We start from the raw sequence: 10,356 nt of genomic DNA, 5'->3' as shown, positions 1-10,356 counted from the left end.
AATTAAAAATGTTTATCAATATTTATGTGCGTGTGTGTGTGTCTATTTAGCCCTTGTGAGTTTAAGTATTTGCAGAGCAAGATGCTTCTTTTAGTTTGTGACTTTCTTTGGTGGCAATACAAGCTCTGCAATACACTGCATTTCATGTAATTAAGTAAGTTAACTTATTTTTATGGTTATAAATGGGCTTTCCAGAGTTCTAAGTTGATTGTAGTGTGGTCTTTTTTTTTTTCCCCACAGTTTCTTTCACCACTTTTACTTGTCACTAATGAGTGTGGGGTCATCCAGAAGAAGTTGTCCTCCCTCCTGCTGGATTCCAGGCCTTGTACCCTATCTGACAGTATCTCTCATTCAGAAAGCAAGATCAAGTGTTCATGCCCCTTGCTGATTAAATACCATTTCCCCCTTCTTCAGAGTCCTTCTCTGACCAAAAACACCCGAACAAAAAACTACCACTGTACAATGTATTACACAACTCCAGTAATTTAATTTCATTAAGCAAAAACAAAGTCAAAATGTTTGTAATTTGTCTGAACAAATAGCTTTTACAATATAACATAAATAATTCTTAACTTACATACAATTTTTTTGTTGTTGAAGACTTTTTTGAACTAACTTTACAGAAGAGGAACACTGAACATAGGAGCAAGATAAATTCTAACTCTGGCCTTTTAGTAAAACAAAATATAACAGTGTATGGTAAAACAAAATAAAAGAGTACTTTCTTTGTGCAAAACATGTACTGATAGACTGTACCTTTCTGTACAAAGACAATTTCAGCTTACTTTGCATAGCAGAAAAGCAACACGAGACTTGAGATACAAAACTCAGTTGCTATAACACTTTAGGTAAGCCTTGTGTAAAAATACTTAGCCCTAACTTTCTCAGTAAAGCCAGTTTTAATTCTAAAGCATTCAGGCAATTCCAGCATTGTTGTCTTGTCAATTCACATTCAAAACACACCTTGTCCATTGTAGAGCTCATTGTGTGCAGTGTGTTATCAGTAATTATGCCTGCTAAAACAGTCAGTCACTCAATATCCAAAGATCAGTTTTCTGAGACTTCAAGTTTTCATTGAGGAATACATGAGGTTCCTTGAGAGATTGTATCAGTGCCACATGAGGGCCACAAAGATGGCAAAGGGCCTGGAGCATCTCTCCTATGAAGAAAGGCTGAGTGAACTGAGTCTGTTCAGCCTTGAGAAAAGGAGACTGAGAGGGGACCTGATCCAGGTCTATAAATATCTAAGGTGTGGGGGGCAGAATGGCGAGGCCGGACTGTTTTCAGTGGTGAGTGGAGACAGGACAAGGGGAAACGGCTGGAAACTGCAGCATAGGAAGTTCCGCACAAACATGCGCAAGAACTTCTTTACAGTGAGGTGACGGAGCACTGGAACAGGCTGCCCAGGGAGGTGGTGGAGTCTCCTTCTCTGGAGATGTTCCAGACCTGCCTGGATGCCGACCTGTGCGACCTGGTGTAGGGAACCTGCTTTGGCAGGGGGGTTGGACTCGATGATCTCTGGAGGTCCCTTCCAACCCCTGCAGTTCTGTGATTCTGTGAGTTTGCAGGCAGCACAGGCACTGTGTTCGGCACTCCTGGTGTGTGGAAAAAGTTTTCTGTCGTTGTCTGAGGCTCTAGAGGTTCCTTTAGCACAATAGGCTAAAAGAAAAGGGAAAGCTAACTTTCAGTTAAGAAAAAGTAGTCAGTTCTTGCGGTAGGTTTCTGCAGAATGTTAGCAAACACACTTCTTCCTCAAATTCAGAAATCTATCAGTTCTCTGTGGAGAAGAGTATCCTCCTTTTACTTGCTCTGCATCTACATATCCATATATATCTGTATCTATATCTTCATTATGAGAAATCAGTTTATTTCTATTATCTCCTCCTATCTCCTTTTTTAATACAAACTGTAGGCAATACAGCATTATACAAATAGGAGCTGAGAGCAAATTAGGAGGATACTGAGGAAAGATAAGGCAATAAACAGTTTATAAGCGCTTGTCATTTCATATCCATCCAACATCCTCTCAGAGGCTCTTCACACCTGGTTATCCATCAGTTCCTCCAGCTGGCTCCACTTTCTCAACAAGTAAGATACTTTTTCTTCCTTTCTAACCTCTCAATTCTATTCTGCTATTGCTAGTTGTCACTTTTTTTGGAAGGCAGTGCTGGATGATGAATAAAAATTGAAAAAGTGTTCATTTTAAAGTTAAGTTAAGGAATTACTACGCTGTTCTTTCCCACTCAACCTATGGTTAAGCAGTTGTAATATATTGTTTCTTACTTTTTCTTCTTATAAGATCATGTTTTCTGAGCTATGTTTACTGCATTCTGTTCTTGATGGGATTGGGATATGCTAAAGAACAGGATTTGCAGGAACTTGCACACCAGCAGGTATTAGTCGTGCATGTTGCAGTGTAACGTTCAGGAGTGAAGCACTTGGATTTGGGACAGAGCTGGTGTTGCTAGAATTGAGATCAGAGTTGTTCAGTACAGGTGCAGCAGCTACAGAAGTTGGTGACAGCATGATGTTCAAGGATGTGTGAAAAGCTGGAATGTGCTTTCTGTTCAGATGTCATCATTGGAATGGCAACTAAAACAGAAAAAAAAAAAACGCTGTAAGGATTGAAAATTGAAACTAGAGACCTTGCATTGTGATTTCACAGCCCTGGTAGGACGAATCTGGCTCACAATCCTTCAAACCTGGCATCTGTGTGCATATTTCATTCAGTACTCACCTGCAGTGGGTAAACTTTGGGTAGCAGTGTGCTGCAATGAACATAGCCCAGCATTCTCTCTATTAGGAAGACCTGCATTATTGCTATGGTGAGTGCACTGAGTAAGAGGAATGAAGTAGCCAGATGGAAAAAAGGTCTGAAAAAGAAAAAGACAATACACAGTTACTCCAAAGGTGTAAGAAAAAAATAAGTTTTTCTTCAAAATCACATTCCCCTTGCCACTTTCTTATTCTATATTCCTCATATCCCCAGGGCTCAGTATTCCGTAGTGGCTGCCATCTGAAAATTGGACTCAGTCGACTCAAAGCCATGCTCCAAAACAAGGCTGTCCTCATCCACACAAGTCACCCAGATTCATTCCCAGATTATATGCTAGAGAGGAACTGCAGACCTACATGCAATTAACGCAGTGCAATTCAGCTAGGCAAAAGAAATCCTCATGTGTTGTTTTTTTTAATAAACACCTGGGCTTAGTAATTGTGTCACCTCACTCCTAGATTGTGTTTTTTCTCATGGCAAATATCGGAAGGCAATCCTTTGGCACTTGTAAGTTCTGTTTTTGACAGTAGAACTGTTTGTGATTTGCAAGTTCACTGTAACAATAAGTGAGAACTGTGGTGAGTTTCACTGCAGTTCTGTTGTACATCAAAGTATCATAAACTAAATGTTAGTATTCTAAACTAAAAGAAGTAACAGTCTGGAACCGCATGAGATCTCAGTATTGCTTTCATCTACTTAGTGATCTTCATCCCAGTCAAAGCCTGAAAGTTGCTTCAGGAGAGTCCTGCTTTAAGCTGATTGCTGTTGCTTTTTCTAAAACATGCTGTATAATAATCCAACTAAAGGCAAATCTATATACGCGTAGTTACTCAGTTTTGTTTATTTTGCATTCTTTCACGTGGTGTTTTCCCAGGTAGCAGCAAAAAATGCTGTGCTGTGTGGCAAAGCTCACCTCATGAGCAGGACTGGCAAATGCCACAGGTACATCTTGTTTAGTTTCGGTTCTGTTCTCATCTTCTGGAGCGCATTCTCTTTTGCGCTGCTCAGAACAACCTGCCCCGCTCTGATCAAGTGTTTCAAATCTGTTCTGTTTTTATTCCTGGAAGTTGTCCGTTTCGTGATTGGTTTGTGAGCCAATGGAGGGTGGTCTTTTGTGTTTAGGGGGTTCTCCCTTTAAAAGAAAACGCACATGAAAAAAGCAAGCAGGCACTGTAAGAAACATGACATTCTTAATTACAAATGTACTATGATAGCCATATGTTTTATAAATCAGAAAAGCAGAGTTTCTTCTGATTCTCGGTTTGAGTCAATAAGAGAACCAGTTCCACGTTATCCCCTCTTGCTCCTTCAAAGCTGGCAGGTGGTCAATGCCACACATTGCCATAACCCTCTGGTACCATTTCATGGCAGTTTTGACAAGCACAATTTGAAGCAGCGTAATAATTTACAGACACTAAAGCATGTAGCAACTGAGGAGTGAAAGATGATCCAGACCCAGTTTCTTCTTGATGTGCATCAAGTGTATCTGAACCTCTTGTTCTCTTTGTGTGTCGTATTAAAATCTCTTAACCAAGTATAACATTAGGTAAATACGTCTAGAAGATAGCAGGATGTGGGAACATGCCCTGTCCAGCAGGTTTTGTGTGCCCACTTTGCCTCCTAACGCCTTTACAGCCAAGAACAAGAAGAACCCTCATATAAAAATGAGGAAGAGGAGCTACACCAGAACCATTGCATATAAACAGATTATCTGTATATAAACAGATTAAGTCCTGAAATAACTTTTCAGGAATTGTATCTTTTTGACAACAGTTGTACTCTTAGTCATACCTTCTCAGAAATAAAAAATTGGAGGGGCAAAGGGGAAAAATGAGAAAATACAGCCTGATTCCAGGCTGGGTTTTTGAAGATTTACATTGTGCTGAGTCCTGTATGTTCTGCCTGATGTTTTAAAATACCAAGATTACTTTTTCTATGTAACAAACCCAAACCAATTTCTACAACAAAAATCAGCTGCCAAGATGACTCCTTTGTCACTTGGCTTCTTTAGTTAATGGAAAAATATGACAACATCTGCTAGGTTCCTCAATCACTTTGAAAACAAACAGATGACACCATCACAAGGCTATAAACCAGGCTGACAGAAATTAACTTACCACAGCATTATCAAGGCTTTCCATATTCTACACTTTTTAATCAAGTTACTCTCTTGTAGTGCCTGAGACCTCTTAAGGCAGCTCTTTGATGAAGATTCAGATTCCATAACTGGTCTTTCTTTAGCTGCTATGGCTTTTCCTGGATCAGCTGCAGCTGTGCAATTGTCCCCTTCCTTGCTGGTCATTTCACTTAATGCTTTTGGATTAATACTTTTAATTCCTTTCACATTAGCACGCGGTAGAGGCTGCAACATGAAACTTGGGCTGTACGCTGTCACAGCTTGAGAAGGATGCAGATACACTGCATAGGAGGCACCAGAAGGAGGCTGAGGTTGCATCTCTGCTGATGCTGACTGGTGGCTTGGAGGCAGGGCACCTAACGGCTGAATGAGAAGAGGCTTTGGAGGGGTTGCAGCAGTGTGAGTGCTGGCCTTGGGAGCTGCCTCAGGCCAGGGCAGACTGTGCTCCAAAACAGATCCTGACGGATCATTTTTCATGTCTTCTGGTCTCCTTAAAACAAGAAGTCAAAACACATATTTTAGTATTTTCATACAGAATGCCCTAGATGTTTTTTACATTACAAATTCACGCTGTCTTTGTATGTCTTGATAAACTGAACAGAAAACTCCAAGTGAAAAAATAGCCTAAAGCACCAGAGGTTTCAGGTCCTTGCAGATTGCTGCCCAACTCAAAATAAGCATAGATTAAATTTAATAGTCAGTGACAAAAAGCTTCCAAACACAACACTTGTGCAGACTTTGGTGGTTCTTCCAGCTGATATCAAGGGACTGCTGCAAGCTGAGACATTTCACTTGTATAAACTGATACGTTTTCATCTGTACCTGCTTCAAGGGAGAAAACAAAAACATTTTGCTATCAGTTTTGTTCTAAGTGAAATTCAATCTTGAGACTGCATTATTTCTACTATTATTTCTAATTGCAGAGCTTATTCTCTGAAGATGTGTTATTTTAGATTTGTTTTCGCTATCAGTCTCTTAAGGCATCAAGATTTACAGACAACATACACTTATTTCCCCCATCTTGTTTGTTTCTGACTTTTTTTCCAACAATAGTTGTTGTAAGCAGGAGATCCACTCATCCACTTCTATCAGAAGGCAAGCCTGCATATTTAATACAAGACTCCACATTCAAGTGAAAAACACGACTAGAAAGAGAGAGACAAATACAGTTTTCAGCTATACTTGTGCTTATTTTAACTGGACTGGTTGGAGGAGAATTGGATCTTCCTTCTGTCACTTTCTATACTTCTAACCAACTTTATTAGGGATGGATGCTGAGTGAAGTTTTGCTTTACTCTTGAAGGAAAAAGATTTTTTGAATGTTGCTCCTTGGAAGTGGTAGATTCTGAAATACCTGAGATGCAGGGTGCTGATGTTGTTTTAAGCTTTGTAGCTATAAAACCAAATAAACAGAAGAGTTTTATATCATACGTAAATTCAGATATATCACAAATATATTCAGTAGTTAAAAGCAATTATTTGAGCCTGGCTTATAACTACTGAAGTACCGGGCAGCAGCAAAAATGGAAATGCAAGTATAAGAACACATACTGTGTGCCTTATATGTGCTCCTCTGAGAAATACTGCACTGTTGAGAACCAACTGCAATGATGTGAACATCACGGACTTTCTGCCCTTTTTACTCAGTATTTTGGTTAACAGCTTTCTAGGAGAGAAAAGGAAGAAATTGCAATCATCAGCAAAACAGAAGAAGGTGGTACATATATGTACTATCAGTGCTCAGTGGGACTTCAGGTCCTGTCCATTTAAATGCTGGTTTTCTCTCTCCTCTGTTACATAGACTTTCTCAATAAGCTTAAGGCTTCTGAGAACGTTCGCTATGTCATAAAGCCTCTTGATTTTAGCTGAAATACACACATATAAAGCAGAGCAATTTTTAATAACAAGTTACCATTGATCTGATTTTAAAAGTTATGATGTATTTTTAGTGTTTGAAAGGAAAAGTCATCATTTATGAGCACCATTTTGTGGAACATGTATTTGTATTATAAAATAACATGACAGACCACAACTTTTTTGTTGCATTCATACTGTTTCACAAAAAAAGAATAAAAAATAGAAAAGGAGTTTGCCTGAGAACCAAAGGAGTAAAATTTTCAGGGAAATGCAAGATGAATTACTGATCCTTCAAGAGCAAGTATATTCTCACCTATTAGAATACACCAATCTAAACCTCAAAGTACCTTTATATCTGAATGGAGAGGAAGAGGAGGAAACGTGCAGGGAACTGAAAGCAGGGTAAAACAGTGAAGAAACAATTGGCAGTTACAACATTGGGTTTCACTTCGTCACCTGTTTAAGCTATTAGCAGGACTTTTACAGTATCTCTTCAGGTTTCCCTCGAGTAAGTAATGTGACCTGAACACTTATTTGCATGCTGCTGGGGCACCTTTGCTGAAATGATGCTGAAATGTTTGACAGGTTCCTTGGGAAATCACTACCAATAAGCAGAACCTACTTCAGGCTGGAAAGATTTCCCAGACTTCTCTTACGTGACATGTCTGAACAGTGATGCACAGGTGGGCCCCTGTGAGAACTGTGCAAAGAGGTTTTGGAGGTTCAAATACCTTCACGGCAAGATGACAGCATTTTACACTGCACAGTCTTGTAATGGATTCGCTCATTTAGCTTACGCTTGATTTCAGAAAGCGATCAAGAAGCAGACAGGAATAGCAGCCTTTTACTTACTGTTAAACTTGCTTTTATCTAAGTCTTCTATCTGATCTTCTCCAATAAAGATTTCAGCAGCAACTTCAAGGCTTACTATTTGAGGTGTTGATACAAGAAGCAGCATCACAAATTTCTGACTCAGCACTTGCAGAGACTTGCCTTTCTGGCTATTTATAGAGGCTGCAGAAGACAGGAAAAGAGGATTAAAGCATTAAGTGACATATCAGCTACAAACATTTTTATTCTGCTATTCTGTGATTCTGTGAAATTTGTCAGCAGCAACTACACAGGGCCGACACAGAGCCCAGAATCTAGTTTCTACATGGCGATCATCAGGAAGTCAGGTGAATGCCATGACTAAGTACAAAACAGTGTGATGTATTGCCTTGTATAGCTCTCCTATCATCTGGTTTGTACTCCTTAACTGCAGATTATGCAACGTATGTAACACTCCTCAGTGAGCATGTCTTCTACAAATCAAATTTAATGGAGTCATTTAGGCTTCTGGCTTTTATTGCTTCCATAGGTAACAAACCTGCTACTTGGCTATGTTTGTTACATCACCTCATGCCCTTCTTGTTCTTGCACTCTCAAAACCAAAATGTGTTCTTAAGAATTAAATGGGTAAGACAACTGAAAGAAAGCACAGAGTTCTTCTGCCCATCACAGACAGACAGCAGCGTTTTAAACGTAAAGACTGATACATTTTTTTCCCCATGCGCATATTTATAATCAGGAGCTATGTTATTCCTGGCATATAGAGAAACCTTACCAGCACAGAATTCGGTTCCTGGGAGCTCCACAGAACATATTTCTGAATGCTCATTGGAGACAAAAGATCTTGCTGCTTCTTCATTTCCTTTGCCATCCACATCAAACTCGTGCTTGTACTTTCTTTTCTAGATCACCTGAATTTTTTCTGTGTATTTGTTCTCTTCTCCAATTTTCTTCAAGGTCTGCAGGATTTTAGCAAGGTTATGCCGCCCATGCCAAATGTTATGTTTCTGGCAACATGGCTCACCATGCGGAGGCTCTTGAGCACATTCACAATCCTGTAGATACGTCTACGTTTAACATCTGCAGAAATGAAATGCAAGATTAACATGGCATCTCAGTCACATAAAATGTCTTTGCCATTTACCTGAAATACAGTTTGCGCATAAAAAAAGATGAGTTTGCTATGCTTCCCCCTCTTAATTTGCTTGTAAGGCATTTTCTAACAGGATGTTCTTTTGTCTAACAATCTAAAAATAGGATTTGCTATAATGATTCAAAAAATGTTACAGCAGTGTGGTTTATATTGGCTTCCCAAACTGCAGAATATTGCAATTTCATCGTTCTTACAGAAGAAGACCTTCAGCTTTATGTCAGCATTTGGAATCTTGGCAGATGATTGGTGAGATACAAAAATAGTGACGTAAAACGAGAAAGTTGAGTTAGAAAGGCAGCAGAAAGTAGTTTCTTACTTTGGTGTAGTGATGCACAGGAAGCTGCAGGTTCGGGTGCCAGAAATGCTGGCTCCTGCCATAACAATCAACTGCTGATCTTTGCCATCATTTCTATGCCAGAAAATCCCAACAGCTTATTTGTGTTATCTGCAATAACTTAGATGTTTAATATTAAGCAAAATTCTGAGTTTATTAGTTCAGCTTGCTGGAGAAACTACAGTGGTTTAAGAGAGTTGAGGTAAGAAAGAAGAGTTTGAAGGTTTAGGTGAATGAGAGCACAAAGTAAGCATTCAGACTTCTATGGAGTGAAGCAGTACTGCACAACAGGAGGGTGATTTATCAGCTTGTGCATAGCTGGACATGCAGTAGGATATACACCAACTTACTGAGCTCCTTGACTACTTCATCAAGGTAAATGTAGTTGTCCTCCACAGCGCTGGGATAATCTGGATACTGAGCCAGGAATTTAAGGCATAGCAATCCCAGGCCTTTCTCTTTGTGACTCGGTTGAAATATTTCATATTCATCTCCTGATAAGTACTCCTACGCAGAAAAAGAATTTGAGAAGTTTTTACAACGGATATGTCAATATAAACACGTTACAGAGCTTCCCTGCCAGCACAAAGTCTGGCATTCTCCTCTGGCCCTGCGAGATGGCAGAACTGTAAAGACTGGAAGAGACCTCTGGAGATCACCCAGTCCAGCTCGCTGCTACAACAGGTGTACGAAACGAGTTTTACGTCTGGAAAACACTGCAAAGCGGAAAAAGCCGACAACCAAAGGGGCAGCGCGCGGAGGCGGCCGGCCGGGGCGTACCTGGCAACAGCAGGAGGGTTCCTGCAGCCCCCGGCCCCGCTCGCGGTTGCGGATCTCGGTGCTGGCGGCGCTGACCAGCACCTTCAAGTTGGTGGTGGGCGTCCAGGGCTCTCCGGGGAAGGGCCTCCTCGGGCTTGGAGGGCGTGGCGAGCGGCTGACAGCCGGGCTGCAGCTCGGCCAGGGCGCGCTGCGAGCCTCCCCCCTGCTTCTGGGCAGTTCGCAGCGACCCCCGGGGCTGATTCTCCTGCGGAGAGAAGAGAGGAGACGGGAAGGGCAGAGCCGAACGAGCGCTGCCGAGCCTCAGAGCGGCGCCAGGGCGCGGCGGGCCCAGCCGCGGTACCTTCTCTCCGGCGTCCATCTGCGCCCCCGGCCTCAGCAACGACCGCCACCGCTCGGCATGGCCTGGCCCCGCGCGGGACGAGTGGGCCGCCGGCCCGCCCCGCCGGCCGGACCACGCCCAACGGCCCGGCCCCGCGGGCGGGCGGAGC

The 10,356-nt window shown here is 41.5% G+C and overlaps 1 protein-coding gene across 1 annotated transcript; it reads right to left on the bottom strand.

The window, feature by feature from the left end:
- Nucleotides 1-480: 480 nt before the first annotated feature.
- On the bottom strand, nt 481-10,308 carry E2F8 (E2F transcription factor 8). Its single transcript, XM_048948770.1, is given in 20 exon segments — nt 481-1,118; nt 1,557-1,659; nt 2,284-2,557; nt 2,559-2,592; nt 2,738-2,873; nt 3,690-3,908; nt 4,894-4,919; nt 4,922-5,403; nt 5,651-5,738; nt 6,096-6,129; nt 6,131-6,306; nt 6,645-6,698; nt 6,701-6,778; nt 7,623-7,784; nt 8,377-8,604; nt 8,607-8,681; nt 9,439-9,595; nt 9,869-9,985; nt 9,987-10,112; nt 10,209-10,308. Coding segments are annotated over 20 exon segments (2,658 nt in total). The 5' UTR covers nt 10,227-10,308; the 3' UTR covers nt 481-1,047.
- Nucleotides 10,309-10,356: the final 48 nt, after the last annotated feature.

This window comes from Lagopus muta, chromosome 6, assembly GCF_023343835.1.
Source record: "Lagopus muta isolate bLagMut1 chromosome 6, bLagMut1 primary, whole genome shotgun sequence".
NCBI classification, from domain to species: domain Eukaryota; kingdom Metazoa; phylum Chordata; class Aves; order Galliformes; family Phasianidae; genus Lagopus; species Lagopus muta.
Note: the sequence above shows the minus strand (reverse complement) of the source record. Positions and strands in the feature narration are given on the sequence as shown.